Here is a 17,296-nt window from a genome sequence, read left to right as displayed (position 1 = left end):
GGGCAATTGTACAGTACTTTGAACGTTCTTTGGCATTGCCTTTCTTTGGGATTAGAATGAAAACTGACCTTTTCCAGTCCTGTGGCCACTGCTGAGTTTTCCAAATTTGCTGGCATATTGACCGCAGCACTTTCACAGCATCATCTTTTAGGATTTGAAATAGTTCACCTGAAATTCCCTCACCTCCACTAGTTTTTTTTTCGTAGTGATGTTTCCTAAAGCACACTTGACTTCGCATTTCATTATGTCTGGCTCTAGGCGAGGGATCACACCATCATGGTTATCTGGGTCATGAAGATGTTTTTTGTAAAGTTCTTCTGTGCATTCTTGCCACCTCTTAATATCTTCTGTTAGGTCCATACCATTTCTGTCCTTTATAGAGCCCATCTTTGCATGAAAAGTTCCCTTGGTTATCTCTAATTTTCTTAAAGAGATCTCTAGTCTTTCCCATTCTACTGGTTTCCCTCCATTTCTTTGTATTGATCATGGAGGAAGGCTTTCTTATCTCTCCTTGCTATTCTTTGGAACTCTGTATTCAAATGGTTATATCTTTCCTTATCTCCTTTGCCTTTCACTTCTTTTCATAGCTATATGTAAGGCCTCCTCAGATAACCATTTTGCCTTTTTGCATTTATTTTTCTTGATGTCCTTTCAGTTCAGTTCAGTTCAGTCACTCAGTCGTGTCTGACTCTTTGCGACCCCATGAATTGCAGCACGCCAGGCCTCCCTGTCCATCACCAACTCCCAGAGTTCACTCAAACTCACGTCCATCGAGTCGGTGATGCCATCCAGCCATCTCATCCTCAGTTGTCCCCTTTTCCTCCTGCCCCCAATCCCTCCCAGCATCAGAGTCTTTTCCAATGAGTCAACTCTTCACATGAGGTGGCCAAAGTACTGGAGTTTCAGCTTTAGCATCATTCCTTCCAAAGAACACCCAGGACTGATCTCCTTTAGAATGGACTGGTTTGATTTCCTTGCAGTCCAAGGGACTCTCAAGAGTCTTCTCCAACACCACAGCTCAAAAGCATCAATTCTTCAGTGCTCAGCTTTCTTCACAGTCCAACTCTCACATCCATATATGACCACTAGAAAAACTATAGCCTTGACTAGACAGACCTTTGTTGGCAAAGTAATGTCTCTGCTTTTCAATACGCTATCTAGGTTGGTCATAATTTTCCTTCCAAGGAGCAAGCGTCTTTTAATTTCATGGCTGCAGTCACCATCTGCAGTGATTTTGGAGCCCCAAAAAATAAAGTCTGACACTGTTTCCACTGTTTCCCCATCTATCTGCCATGAAGTGATGGGACCAGATGCCATGATCTTCGTTTTCTGAATGTTGAGCTTTAAGCCAACTTTTTCACTCTCTTCTTTCACTTTCATCAAGAGGCTTTTTAGTTCCTCTTCACTTTCTGCCATAAGGGTGGTGTCATCTGCATATCTGAGGTTATTGATATTTCTCCCGGAAATCTTGATTCCAGCTTGTGCTTCTTCCAGCCCAGCATTTCTCATGATGTACTCTGCATATAAGTTAAATAAGCAGGGTGACAATATACAGCCTTGACGTACTCCTTTTCCTATTTGGAACCAGTCTGTTGTTCCATGTCCAGTTCTAACTGTTGCTTCCTGACCTGCATATAGGTTTCTCAAGAGGCAGGTCAGGTGGTCTGGTATTCCCATCTCTTTAAGAATTTTCCAGTTTATTGTGATCCACCTAGGCTTTCTTAACAGTGATATGCAAATGACAAATGCTAATCACAAAAACTGTTCTTAATATAAAGTTTTAAGCAGTAATTGGAGGTGCAAGTTACTTTTATTTATATGGCTTAGTTTCTTTATATACTGCTTTTCCCCCTTACTTTTCTCTTGTTAATCATTCTTACTTAGATATTCTCTCCTGCAACCTATTTTTCATAATGCTATCTTTTGATATGATCATGGGATCTCCCACCTAGAGGATACATGTTTTTTCCCCATGGTTCCTATTCACTGCCCCTTGAAGGTCAGGTAATGTCCGTATGGAAACTGATGAAAGAAACAGGACAATATATTTTTCAGGGCTTCTCCACCCTTTCTAAAGAAGAATCTTGGAAGAAGGGTTAAGTTTTTAAGTCTAGCTTAAAGGGGCAATCAAGACGTGATAGAGGCTAAGAATGAAAACATAAGGGCAAAACAGAGACCTTACAATCTATATGAAGTTCAACCTAACTCACACGACCAGAATTCTATACACACACACACAAAAGTTGCAGGATTATGGACTCTATAGTTTTTTTGGCTGGTCCACTGTGCACATCTTCTTCATAAACTGGCCATCTATGGTAGGTAGCCAGCTGATAATTTGATTGCATTGAATGGTTTTGCTTTTCTGCATAACCAAGGCTCACAAGCTTGATTGCTATGAACATACACAAGTATGCCTGCTGGTAGTATCTTCTGTGACACTTATAAAAAGATATCAGGATTATAACCACTAAGATATTTGAACAGAGAATGAAACAGAGAAGGGATAAAAAAAAAAAAAAAAAAGAGTGAGAGGGCACTGAGATGATATCCCCATGTAAGTTGCTTTAAAGATGTGTTCTTCACCTATATGAGTGCTTTCTTGCTCCTGCTCATGATTATTGCTTATTTAAATTGTAAGTTTCATATCTCTGCCAGTGATGAAGCCTCTGTGTGTCATAGAACTAGTCACACGTAATGAAAGCATTTGCTCCAAAAAAACATTTACTGATTATCAGTTATGCAATTCACATGCTAAATATTTGGCTAGAACTGGAGAAACACAGAAAAGTCTCTCTGGCTATCTGGCTATAGCATAGTAGTTTTTTTTCCCCTAATTATTGATATATTATTTACCTTTACAGTCATAGCTATCAGACATTCACCAAGCACTTTGTGGGGGTAAATGATTGGAAATAAAAATTTCATAGCAGTAACCAATAACACGTACTTCTAACCTTGCTAAAGATGGAAGAGAGCTTACTAATCACTAAAAGCACTGTCTGATTCTATACTGTTTGATTCTACTGCATTCATTTGCTTTTTCAGAATCATTTGTCCTCCTCCCAATTATTGTATTTCTCTCTTAGTACTGTCTATTTTTTTTAAAAATCCATCTTGTGTCTCCCAATTGCCCAGTCTCAGAATCTGTTATTTTAAACTGTCTGATAATTCCCTAATTCTAGCCTCTTTGGTTCTGCTGTTGATTTCCAAAATAATTTCCATTGACATTGCTTTCTGTCAGGCTCTATATACTTTCTGCAATATCTTCCTAACATATCCTGGATTCCTGTTCAGCTGTGATCTAATTTATCTTACAAGATGTATCTTCCTAAAATAGAAGATACACTTTCCTAAATCCCCACTCTCCTCAGTTTAATTTATCATCAGTAATGGATCCCTACTGCCTATAGCATAGCTCCAAATGCCTGTCTTGAGTTCAAGACCCTCCACAATCAGGTGGTGGTCCTCCAGCAGTGAGCACAGTAACACGTGACCAAGGCAAATAACATACCTTATATTGCCCCACCTCATTTCCTTTGCCCAAACAAATCACTATTTTTTTAACTTTCTAAGCCATTGGCCATATTATGCCTTATATAACATATAACGGCCACTTGTTTTCTGTGTCATTATCTGATACACTAGCATGTGAGCTTCTTGAGGAAGATTTCATGCACAGTAGGTCTCTGTATTTTTCACAACAGCTATTTTGTTTTAATAAATGTCTGTTCAGTGATATGGATTAAAATGCAATGGAATGAAATGAAATGTCAAATCCTTTGGCAGGATTACATCTAAACCTTCCCATTACATGACTATCCAGATCATTTTAAAGGTCACTGGAAGAGATATTTCATGGTCTTGGCAATCCAAATGTTTGTGATTAACTAAGCTTTAAGGAAAGGATAGGTGACTGTGCTTCTAAGAGAACATTTAATTTGTATTAATCAGTACTTAACAAAGAACATTTACTAAAGTCATAATATCATGTACATGTCACACTGATACCTGTACTTTCTAACAACTTGTAAAGTAAGGACTTTGTTGATGCTGTTACTAAGTCAGTTTAACTAATAACAAAAGTCTAAACCTCTCAAAAGAATTGGAAACTTAGATAGTAAACTAAGCTTTAAACCTCATCTCAGTGTGATTGAGCTATGAGATAAGATTCTTGAGTCAATTGTTTTCTTTTTGATTAAAATACTCTCCAAAATAGCAAACTTCTTTCCATTAATGAAATTTCAAGCCCACAGCAGACTTCTATTGTCCTAAATAATGTTGTCAGTCCTTCAAGGGAAATCCTTTCATTCCTTATCAACATCACTAATAAAATCTTTCTCTTATAAGACAGACATAACCAACCAGAATTATTTCTGACATGTCCCTTCACAAGAAGATTGAGAGATTCAATTTGTTCACTCCAAAGGGAATCACTTTTGGGTGACTTGGATCTAAAGTCAACCTCTAAATTCTTTCCCCAAAGCAATAGAGATGAAGAATTACTGGTCTCTTCCAAATTTTGCAGCAAATTGGACTTTTCCCAGCTACTCAGAGATAATAGTTTGACTAGATTTAATAGTAACCACCAATATAGGATCAATCGCTTTACCTTGCCTAATTGGCAGATTCAGTAAAAGTGACTTATTTCCATGACATTTCATGGTGGTTGAATTTCTAGCCTGCCTCGTAATAAAATGCTGTTGAAATGAAGATAGCGGAGGATGCTGCCACAGAACATAGAGGAGCATATCTGTAATATGCATGGTGTGCTTGCAAGATTTGCCCTCCAACTGAGAGAGAGAGAGAGAGAGAGAGCAAGAGGGAGTGAGAGAACAACAGAGTGCACACCAGAGCCCTCTGATGTGAGAATTTAAACCCATTCCTAGGAACAAAACCTGTGTCTCTCCTTTAATTCTGTTATCTTTAATTTTCTCTTAAAAATAAAGTGGATGGATATAATGTTTATAGATATGAAGCTGAAACAACTAAATGGTCTATTAGGTGAGAAGCATGGTGATGTGGCAGGGTGGGGCTACTTTCTGACTACTCCAAGGTTAGTGACGTATTTCATTGTCAGAAGGAGAAATTTCCTTATTTTCATTCACTAACAATCCTTGGGAAGAAAAGCTGCAAAGTAAATCAGTGATTGTTTAAATAAGGCTTTAGTTTGAATTCAGTTACCTAAGCAAGAACATTTATCCTTTCTTCTGTTTTATGATGCATGGAAAGACTAACACAAATAATTTACTTCTTTTAGTGTTTATGTCTAAAAAATATATGTTTCCAATTTAAACAAATCAGTCTACTTTATAAATTATTTGATTTTGTCAAATTTTTGTCTTCTCACTGTAATTACTTCAAGTAACAAAAGAGAATTATCAACTGTCAGACTTTCTCTTTGCTATGTAATACATTTTTTGCTTGTCTTAATTTTATAAAAAATAATATATTGTGAAGTGGGTTTAAACAATTAAAGGCAGAAGCTAACCTCACTTTCTGTGCCAGTAAACCAATCCCTTCCGGTTTTCCTTATGCACTTATATGAATAAACCCTGGATATAAATGATTACATAATCAACTAGCATATAATTGTGTTGCTTCCTTTTTGTTTCAAATTATTATCTTCAAAGCAATTTCATACTCATCAGAAATGGCCCATTTTCAAGTAATGGACAATCTATTCAAATTTTATGACAATATTAGACACATTTCCATTCCATTCACTATTTATCTTCCAGAGGAAAGTGCAAAACCTCTCAGGTAATTGGCAGAATACAAAGACCCTGGACGTCCTAACCTCCATGAGGGCTCTGTTCCTGGTTTCCAGGTGAGACCTTTGTACATAGCTGTCCTAAGTCATTCACACTCATGGCTGCCCTACCATTCTCTGCCACTTTTCTCTCATGGGCCTGCTTCCTGGCTTCCTCTTTAGACTCTGGGCATCCAGGGGTGACATTCTTCCCTCTGATATTCAGGGTCACTGCCCATAGTTTTGCCCTTGCTGGAAATGCATGACATTCCAAAACTAATGGAAACTTTGAAACCAAGACTGGAAGAACACTAAAAATCAATGGGCTCAACACTTTCATTTCCAGCGCTAAGTTATGGAGAACCTGAGAGATTCAACAATTTCTTAAAATTACGCATGTAGTTGATGGTAAGCTGGGATAACCCTCAGACTTCCCAGGTGAGAAGGTTGTCTTATCTTGGGTTCCTTCCTGAACAGACCCTAAGCCAAGTATTGGGGTACAAATGGTTTATTTGAGAAGTCATCTCAGGAGATATTATGAAAGGGCAGGACTGTGAGAGAGTTGACCTTGTGGACTTTTGGGGCCCAGTCTTGCTGGGAAACCTCTGAAGAACTCTGGAAATTGAGAGATGCTTTGGAATCATCCTGACATGGGATAGGGATTAGAGAATATTTATCTATCATCTCCAATCCCTCCTTGGTTAGTGGCAGCTCTGGCAGTACTAACTAGTTTTTGCCCATGTTTGAACTGGCTGAGATTCTCCTATGGCCAGCAAATGCCCTCAGACTGAGAGGACGTCACTGGTGTATATAGAATCTGTCTGCACACAACTTCCAGTGTAGGCCAAGGGGAAGCAAATGGGTATAGGGTCTATCAGAGGAACACATGACGCACACAGCAACAGTGGTCCGGATCCAGGTCTAGCAATGGCTCTAACTTTATCAGATGTTCAAATAAAATCTATGTGACAAAGGGAACCTCTTTTAGTCACGATTTACATGTGAAAATTAGAATACAGTTGATGCTTTATTTTTCCCCAGTGGCATAGTAGCCAGGATTACCATAGCTCTGCTGCTGCTGCTGCTAAGTCACATCAGTCGTGTCCGACTCTGTGCAACCCCATAGATGGCAGCCCACCAGGCTCCCCCGTCCCTGGGATTCTCCAGGCAAGAACACTGGAGTGGGTTGCCATTTCCTTCTCCAATGCATGAAAGTGAAAAGTGAAAGTGAAGTCGCTCAGTCGCGTCGGACTCTTAGGGACCCCATGGACTGCAGCCTACCAGGCTCCTCCGTTCATGGGATTTTCCAGGCAAGAGTACTGGAGTGGGGTGCCATTGCCTTCTCCGACCATAGCTCTAACTCTCCCAAAATTGCTTGACCTTATGCTGTTGTGGGCAAAGGATGGTTTTGGCTGCATCAAGATAAAAAACCAGCTCCATTTGTCACAGAAACTGAAGCTCATGAAATAAGAAAGAATTCTAGGACTTTGAAAGAAAGGTCTCCTTCATCTGCATGAAGGAACTGTGAAGCTAACTCTGTAAAAACTATATATATATACACACACACACACACACACACACACACATATATATATATAAAACATGAAGTTGGGTGAGATACAGATTTAGAAGGTCTGAGTTAAGACAGCAGATATTTCCTTTCAAAGCCATAAATCCAAGAAGCACAGACTCCTGAATAAAGCTTTCAGATAAAATCCAGGATGCGCAGTAAAATCTGAATTTCCACTGAATAATAACTAATTTGGGACACACCTTTTACTAAAAAATTAAAAACAAAAACTCACTGTCCATGTGAAGTTCAAATTTAACTAAGTTTAACTAGGCTAGGCTTCTTGCATTTGTATTTGCTAAATCTGGCTATGTTAGTCTTGGACCAGTCATGAAGGTTATTCTGTATGTGTGTGTGTCATGCACATGTGTGTCCTGATGGACTGAGCAAGACTCTGTTCCTACAATAAAATCCAGAGCTAGCTAGTTTTATAATGGTTATTAGAATTAAGCACTGTCACAATGCAAATGATTTAATTATATATACATATTTAATTATATATATAATTTATATTTATAATTATATAATATATTTATAATTATATATAATATATATTTAATTATATATATTATATAAATATATATATATATTTATATAATATATATATATATAAAACCTTAAAGACTCCACAAAAAAACTTAGAGTAAATGAATTTGCTAAAGTTGCAGGGTAAAAAATCAATATACAAAAACCTGTTGTAGTTCTATACAATGACTAAAAATATCAGGAAGAAACATATTTTTATAATCCAATTTACAATTGCATCAAAAGAATAAAATTCCTAGTAAGAAATTTAACTTTAATTTGCCTAGCAACAAGTTTGACCAATGAAGTAAAAGACCTGTATGCTGAAAACCATAAGACACTGATAAAAAAAAACTGAAGACACAAATAATTGAAAATATATTCCATTCTCATTGATTGGAAGAATACTGTTAAAATGTCCATATACCTAAAACAATCAAGATATTCAATGCAATCCCTATCAAAATTCCAACATTTTTCATAGAAATAAAACAAGCAATCCTAAATTTTGTATGGAACCACAAAAGACCCTGAATAATCAAAGAACTCTTTAAAAAAAAGAATAAAGCTGAAGACATCAAGATGCCTGATTTCAATTCATATTACAAAACTACAGTAATCAAAAACAGTACAGTATTGACATAAAAAACAGATGTATAGATCAATGGAATAGAATAGAGAAATGAACTCAAGCATAAATGGTCAATTAGTTCACAGCAAAGTCTCCCAGAAGATATAAGAGGGAAAGGACAGTCTCTTCAAAAAAAATGGTACCAGGAAAACTAGACAGGAACATGCAAAATAATGAAATTAGACTGCTATCTTTTACTTTACACAAAAATCAACTCAAATTGAATTAAAGACTTGAATGTAAGATCTGAAGCCATAAAACTCCTTGGAGAAATCATAAGTGGTAAACTCCTTGACATCAGTCTTGGCAATTTTTTGGATCTGAGCCCAAAAGCATAAATAACTAGTGGGAATGTATCAAACTAAAAAGCTTCTGCACAGCAAAGGAAACCATGGACAAAATGAGAAGGTAATTATCAAATGGGGAAAAAAAAACACTTGCAAAGCATATATCTGATAGTGGATTAATATCCAAAATATATAAATAACTCATACATCTCAACAGCAAAAAGATATATATCTGATTTAAAAAAAAAGGTCAGAGGTTTTCTTTTTCCAAAGAAAACATACAAAAGGCCAAAAGACACATGAAAAGATGTTCAACATCACTAAGGAACTGCAAGTCAAAACCACTATTATCAAAAAGATAAGAAATAACAAATGTTGGGGACAATGTAGAAAAAAAAGGAATCCTAATGCACTTGTTGGTGGGAATGTAAACTGTTACAGTCACTGTGAAAAACAGCATGGATATTCCTAAAAATAATTAAAAATAAAACTTACATATGATCCAGCAATTCCATTTCTGGATATTTATCCAAAGAAAACAAAAATACTACCTTGAAAAGATATATGTACCCTCATGTTCATTGCAGCATTATTTACAATAGCCAAGATATGGAAACAACACAAGGAGTTGTTTCCTAATTCATCATCGATGGATGAATGCATAAAGAATGTGTGGTGTATATATATATTGGAATGTTGTATATATTCCACAAAAAGACAAAAGAATAATAAAGTCTTGGCCATTTGTGACAATTTGGACGATCTTGAGGGAATTATGGTAATAAAACAAGTCAGACAAAGACAAATATTGTATGATTTCACTTACATGTATAATCTAAAAGTCATTACAAACAAACAAAACAAAACTTACTGACAACAGAATGGTGGTTGCCAGAGGGGAGGAGGCTTGGGCACCAGGTAAAATGGGTGAATGGGCCCAAGAGGTACAAACTTGCAGTTGTAAAATATGCAAGTCACAGGGATGTAATCTATAACATGGCAACTATAATCAATAATATTTGGGTACATATTTAAAAGGTGCCAAGAATGTAAAGCTTAAAAGCTCTCTTCACACACACACATACACAAAAAGGATTTTGAACTTTATATGGTGATGGATGTTAACTGTTGACTTACTGCACAGATCATTTGGCAGTATTTACAAATACTGAATCATTATATGGCTCACCTGAAATGAATATGTCAATTACACCTCAATTAAAAAAAAAATGGATGCTGAAAAGAAAATTTCTGTAGAAATTCTAATCACAGTAACAATAAATACTTGCAGGTAACCAGGGAGCATAACCATAAATGTACAAGATAAGATGGAAATATTAAAATTATTAGATGCTATATTTGACAGGAAAGCACTGTTACAGATGTCCATTTTTCATTAAGCTTGGCCTGCTGTAAGCAGACCTTATAAATTGAAGGTAAAAACACGTTTAAAAAAATCTTGCCTTATTACGTAAATTTGCTTTTCAGGTAATCCCTACAGAGACTCTCTTCCAGGAAACCAAAATTTTAATAAATCACATAGCCACATTGTTCTGTTCCAGGAATATATTTGATATTTTTTTTCAAGTATGAAAAGCCTAGCTATTTTGTATTCAAAAAAGTAAACACTGCAAAAATATTAGGCAAGAATTATTTTAAACCTTTTTTCATTTGAAGCTTTAGTTCTTTCTCATCTGAAAACCATGGCACGTGTATGTATGTAATACACATATACACAGTTTGTTTTCCAGATGAAAGCAAATAGCATAAAATATACTAACCTTATGTTGCTGTACTTGGCGTTTTAGGTCCTCAAGATCAGGTCCAAGGGGCTCTTTTTCCATTTTCCTTGTTCTCTCTTCTGTTTTTGTTAACCAGGCATTTAACTCTTTCAGTTGCTGATTCTGGAGATCCATGAGAACTTTATGTAAACTGAAAATTTTAAAGATATCTAATTATTGCTTCTGTCAAAACAACTTTACTATTATTAAACCTATCACTAGGTAAAACTATTGACATTTGAATGTGTGTTAACATGGTTTGGCATTTGTTGGACATTAAGAAAGAAGGTGAGTAAAACCCATAATCAAATCACCTCTGAAGGTATTCTTTCTTCAGCATATGATAGTCCACACATTCCAATTTTTAGAACATTTCACACAGCTAACTAAATGTGAACATGATAAATAAAGTGAGAGCCATCTGTGGTAACTGAGCTAGTAATGTACCCTGGCAATTTTTTGCTTTTATGTCCATTATTTTAATATATGTGTGGTGATAAAACATGGCTACAAATTCTCTGTCATGCCATTAAGAGATGGAGTCAACGTTTCATGCTCATGAATATGGACTGGCCTTGTGATTTGTTCTGACCAACAGAATATGGCAGAAGTGACATTATACAAGTTCTAAGTTCTGTAAGGGAATGAGCACCATTTGTACTCTGTCTCTTGGGATCCAGCTGCAATGCTGTAAGGAAGCCCAAGCTGACTACCGAATGATTAGAGACCATCCTGAGAGTAACTCTGGAGGATAAAAGGCAATCTTAAAAGTTATGCTTCCTGATGAATGAATACCAGTGAGTGACCCCAGCTATACCACAAACTCAGAACAACAACCTAGATGAGCCCTGACCATATTCTTGATTTACAGAATCATGATGTAATTATAAATTTTTGTACTAAGCTGCAATTTTGGAGTCATTTGTTATGCACAAATAGATAAGTGAAATAATTTTTTTTTTCTTTTTGTCAAGGATGTATACATTAGTGGGCCGGGCAATGGATTTAAAGTCCAAACACTTGGTTTTAGTTCACAGCCTGGCTATACGCCTTAGAACTAAGTTCTTAAATCTTCTCATTGTAAATATCAGCATCACAGACATGAGACGACATCTTGCTTATCAACCACACAACTTCATAGTAAGGATGAAAAGTAAAATTTAGGTTATTTCATCTATTAATTCAACAAAATGTTGAGAGACAAAAGAGAAGTGTTAGTACAAATTTTAAGGTAAATATTCTTTACGAAGACATGTTTAAAGCATTTTTGAGAACCATAGTATACTGCACACTGATCTTAAAATGTCAAGAAGGAAGACATAATTTCAATTATTTATTATTTTTATTTATAAAATTTTTACCAGAAATTTTCATTAATCAACATATTTAAACATACAAAATACACACAAAACTGAGAGTGTTTAAAATCATTTCAGTACAGTTCAGTCACTCAGTTGTGTCTGACTCTTTGTGACCCCATGAATCGCACCACGCCAGGCCTCCTTGTCCATCACCAACTCCCGGAGTTCACTCAAACTCATGTCCATTAAGTCGGTGACGCCATCCAGCCATCTCATCCTCTGTCATCCCCTTTTCTTCCTGCCCCCAATCCCTCCCAGCATCAGAGTTTTTTCCATTGAGTCAACTCTTCGCATGAGGTGCCCAAAGTACTGGAGTTTCAGCTCTAGCATCATTCCTTCCAAAGAACACCCAGGGCTGATCTCCTTTATTTTATTTTATTTTTTTTTTTAGGAAAACTTATCCTCTTTACTTCAGGCACATGAACATCAGAAAAAGAGCTGTTCTAATAGCATTAGGAATTCTGGTTGCACTGATTCAGTTTATGGAATTACTGGATTGCTTCTGATCTCCTTTAGAATGGACTGGTTATACCATTTATCATTACAGCTTTAACCTTTTAGAGACACAGGTCCCCTGAGGCACATTGTAATCAGAAGTCTATGAGAATAAGCTTTCGTTTATCAAACAGAAAAAGTAGACATTTTCTTTTTATGGGAAACAACATAAAGCATCCATATAAGTGGAAGCAAAAACTCAAAGTTGCTAGTTTAGGTTTCTTAGACAATGAACACCATCCTGGCATTGCAAGGTATATAAATCTTTTACTTTATTGGTTCAGTCTATCCCTTGAGAACTGACTTGATAACAAGATTTCATGAGAATTGGCTGCAATATAATTCCTTGTGTTTGCTGTTTTCCCTGCCTCGTTTGTCCTTACATTGAGCTAAAAATCTCACATTTCAGAAACTAAAGAAAAACATTCCATATTATTATTTATAGTTGAAGAAATGTTTCAAGTCAAACATACATGTGTTAGTGTTAATAAGGAATTTCATTAAAAAAATTTTTTTTAACTTTTGGAGAGATGTTTCATTCAACAAATATTCACTGGGTTCCACATCTATTCTAGAAACTCCTATTTGTTAGAGATGGACAAAAGAAAACATCCTCATGTTCAAGTAGCTTAGAGACTTTTAAGGAAATATCTATGTCAACAATTATAACAGTATGAGGAAATCATTGTAGTTATATTTGTATACATTCAGAGGGAACATAAAAATGGCTCCACGTTTATCTGGGCTCTTTATGAATGATGTCGTTACACAACACAGAGCCTGAGAGTTGAGACTTGAAGAACTGAGTCATATACTTATTAAATGTGGAATTACTGAGTACTTAGATACTACAAATGGTGAAGCAACAAAGACCTTTACAGTCATGGAGCTTACCTTCTGAATGGGGGTCACAGATAATATATAGCTCCTGAGGCCATTAATTAATTATAATTGAGATCATGCTATGAAATGAAAGTAACTGAATTGAGTTCATAACATAAGGAAAGACTTTTCTGAAGCACTAATATTTGAATAACTCTAAAGTCTTAAGTAAGAGGAGGTAGTGAAGAGGATGGGGTAAACACTTTCTAAATAGAAGGAATCACCTGTGCAAATTTCCTAAGGCATTAGAGGATCAGGAAGGCCAATACAGTTTGATGATATAAGGTGTGGGAGAGCTATACAATGTCATACCCAACACTAACCCATGAGTTCTGGGAAATTTCTTGAGCTGTGCCTGAAAATGTGAAGTCTGAACCTCAAGTAACCTTATATGTTTAACAGTGATTTCACCTTATGAACCTAGACTCAGAGACTATCCACTGAGAATGGATGTACCAAAAAGTGCTTTCTCAGGTATTGCATCTTTTAGAGGTGGAATGCAAAAATATGGAGCTGAAGGTTCTTGGAGGAGGGGCTGGCATGGCTGGGTGGAAAATGGTGTATGGGGACACTCAGTGTGCAGCCTGTGTGGTTCAATATTTTAATGACTGGTACAATCACATCACTGTATCCTAGCCAAAGAAATCCCTGCTTTTCCTCTCTAGACCAATGGTTCTCTAAGTGTGGTCACTTGAAACAACAGCATCATTCCATCCTCTTGGGGGATGTCTTAGTGTGTGTGTGTGTGTGTGTGTGTGTATACACACACTGAGCTTATGTATGTATATACACATACATATTAATATATAGTGTGCATATATATGATTTTAATGTTTATAAGAGATCATATGGCTTAGGATGAAAAATCAACTAAAATTAAGTAAAAATTTACTATTTTAGGGAAAAGTATTAAATATATAATGATAAAGACAAGTGCAGAGATAGGAGAAATTGTGAAAGTGGAGCATAATTAACTTGTGTTTGAAAAACACTTAAAGATTACATTTGGTCCTCATTATCACTTAATGAAGTAGTTAATACTGGTATTTCAATTCTGAGGACACTGAAACTTGGAAAGGTTAAAGAACTTGCTCAATGTATCTCAGTGACATGTAAGTCAGTATATAAATACTAAGCTGTGACCCAGGTCTGTGCTCTTAACCTTGAATCATTTCCTTCTTTATTGATAAAATGTTATACTAGGTTGGGTCACATGAAGTTGCTGGTGTTTGAGGTTTTTATTCTGTAAAAATGATACTTTCATTCTGTTCAACTGAAAACACTATTAAAATGAGAAAGTCCACATCTCCAACTAACATTCTCAAGATGAAAATAAATTAGGGAAATTTATCAAATTCATAAAATAAAAATCTACCACCCACAGGCAAGGAAAGATTTTGCATTTTTCTTGGTTTCATTTTATGGTTTTCAAGTGGTTATTTAGAAAGGGACATAAAAATCAAAGGGAGAATGGAGCATAAATATATGACTGGCACTCAAGAGAGGAGGCAGCTGAATTGGAATAAAATAGCTTCAGACAGGAGACAGTCCTGACAAAGTCTAGAGACAGAAGCATGTCAGGATATGACAGGACGAACTGCTGCAGCCAGCCTCCCACTGTAAAAGTACCTGAGGACAGATGGAGACCAGTGAGGCCAATACATGGAAAGAGCTTGCGACTCTGAGGACACAACTGAGTCACAGACTGAATGGTTTGGAGTCACTCCAACTGTAGATTTATTGTAATATAAGATGATAGATAATGGCTTTAACCAGTGCTTCCCAAATTTTAATGTGCATATGAGTCACCTGGGACTATGTCCTCATGGATTTTAACTCAGTGGGTCTGAGGAGGGGGCTGAGATTCATCATTTCTAGCAAATGTCCAGGGGATGCCAATGGTACTGGTGCATGGATCACACTTCAGGAAGCAATGCTGCAAACCACTTTGAGTCTGGTTATTTGTTAGAGGCAGTAAAAAGCACCTTGCTGCTGCTGCTGCTAAGTCACTTCAGTCGTGTCCGACTCTGTGTGACCCCATAGACAGCAGCCCACCAGGCTCCCCTGTCCCTGGGATTCTCCAGGCAAGAGCACTGGAATGGGTTGCCATTTCCTTCTCCAATGTATGAAAGTTAAAGTGAAGTCGCTCAGTCGTGTCCAACTCCTAGTGACCCCATGGACTGCAGCCTACCAGGCTCCTCCGTCCATGGGATTTTTCCAGGCAAGAGTACTGAAGTGAGTTGCCATTGCCTTCTCTGAAAAAGCACCTTAAGGAATACCATTTTCAAATAATTGTATATGGAGGTCTGTCTCCCACCTCACATCTACTGCAGGAACATCACCTTCATGAACAGAAAAGAGATCAACGCAAACATAGGATTTGCTTCACAGAGACTCTGCTGGACTTGGGGGAAGCATTTATTCCCTAATCAGTAGTGCCCAGTAGAAAGTGAAAGTTGCTCAGTCATGACATTCAGTGAAAGTGAAAGTTCCTCTTTGTGACCCCATGGATTATACAGTCCATGGAATTCTCAAGGCCAGAATACTGGAGTGGGTAGCCTTTCCTTTCTCCCGGGGACTTTCCCAGCCCAGGGATCAAACTCAGGTCTCCGTCATTACAGGTGGATTTCTTACCAGCTGAGCCATCAGGAAGCCCAAGAATACTTGAGTGGGTAGCCTATCCCTTCTTCAAGGGATCTTCATGACCCAGGAATCGAACCAGGGTCTCCTGCATTGGAGGCAGATTCTTTATCAACTGAGCTACTAGGGAAGCAGTTTCTATTCTAGATCTGCTCTTGTTGTTGTTCAGTTGCTCAGTTGTGTCTGTCTCTTTGTGATCCCATGGAGTATAGCATGTCAGACTTCCCTGTCCTTCATCATCTCCCGGAGCTTGCTCAAACTCATACCCATCGAGTCGATGATGTCATCCAACCATCTCATCCACTGTAGTCCCTTTCTCCTCCTGTCTTCAATCTTTCCCAGCATTAGGGTCTTTTCCAATGAGTCATCTGTACCCATCAGGTGGCTAAAGTATTGGAGCTTCAGAATCAGTCCTTCCAATGAATATCCAGGGTTGATTTCCTTTAGAATGGACTGGTTTGACCTCCTTGCAGCCCAAGGGACTCTCAAGAGTCTTCTCCAACACCACAGTTCAAAAGCATCAATTCTTTGGTGCTCAGCCTTCCTTATGTTCCAACTCTCACATCTGTATATGACTACTGGAAAAGCCATAGCTTTGAATATATGGGCCTTTGCCAGCAAAGTGATATCTCTGCTTTTTAATATGTTGTCTAGTTTTGCCAGACAATAGAGGTATTACCATCAATCCTAACGATACAGGAAATACTATTAGCCCCAATTTACAGATGGGTAAACAAAGGTTTACATGAGTCAAAAGGCAAGCAATGGGGGGGGGTGGGGGTGGGAATTGGGCATTGTGGCCCTGGGGTCTGCTTCACCATCATGCTGTCCAGGTGGCACTAGTAGTAAGAATCCACTTGCCAATGCAGGAGAAGCAACAGACATGGGTTTGCTTCCTTATCAGGAAGATCCCTTGAAGGAGGAAATGGCAACCCACTCCAGTATTCTTGCCTGGAGAATCCCATGGAAAGAGGAGCCTGGTGGGCTACAGTCTATGGGGTTGCAAAGAGTCAGACACAACTGAGCACACAGCACAAGACATACTACCTTTACTAATGTTACTTCATTTTTAAAGATAACTTTTAAATCTATTCCTCATTTCATTTATGTCAGTGATTATCAAGAAGGAAAAACAGAAAAATAAAAGGTCAGTTAGTAGGATTTTCTCAATTTTTGTCATTAACAGATCATTTTACTCTTTTTTCTCACTAAAATGAGGAGAGTCAAATCCTTTAGCATGAGGTTTCCATTAATGATAGAAACCCCAATACACTTTGAGACCCAATTTCAGTCAAACATAAGGTGACAATGGAAAATGAATGACCAGGCATTTTAAACATTTGTAACGTTCCATTAAATGTATGAATCAGAA

At 37.2% G+C, this 17,296-nt stretch overlaps 1 protein-coding gene across 5 annotated transcripts in view; it reads right to left on the bottom strand.

Annotated features, from left to right (window-relative positions):
• The window catches only part of DMD (dystrophin), a 2,389,494-nt gene that overhangs the window by 1,597,996 nt on the left and 774,202 nt on the right, over positions 1–17,296 (bottom strand). For all 5 annotated transcript variants that reach the window (XM_055564496.1, XM_055564495.1, XM_055564498.1 and 2 more), the window contains one exon: positions 10,547–10,697. In XM_055564496.1, the coding sequence (XP_055420471.1) occupies positions 10,547–10,697 (151 nt within the window). The remainder of the gene's footprint in view (positions 1–10,546; positions 10,698–17,296) is intronic.

The sequence above is a fragment of the Bubalus kerabau genome, chromosome X (assembly GCF_029407905.1).
Source record: "Bubalus kerabau isolate K-KA32 ecotype Philippines breed swamp buffalo chromosome X, PCC_UOA_SB_1v2, whole genome shotgun sequence".
Taxonomy (NCBI): domain Eukaryota; kingdom Metazoa; phylum Chordata; class Mammalia; order Artiodactyla; family Bovidae; genus Bubalus; species Bubalus kerabau.
Note: the sequence above shows the minus strand (reverse complement) of the source record. Positions and strands in the feature narration are given on the sequence as shown.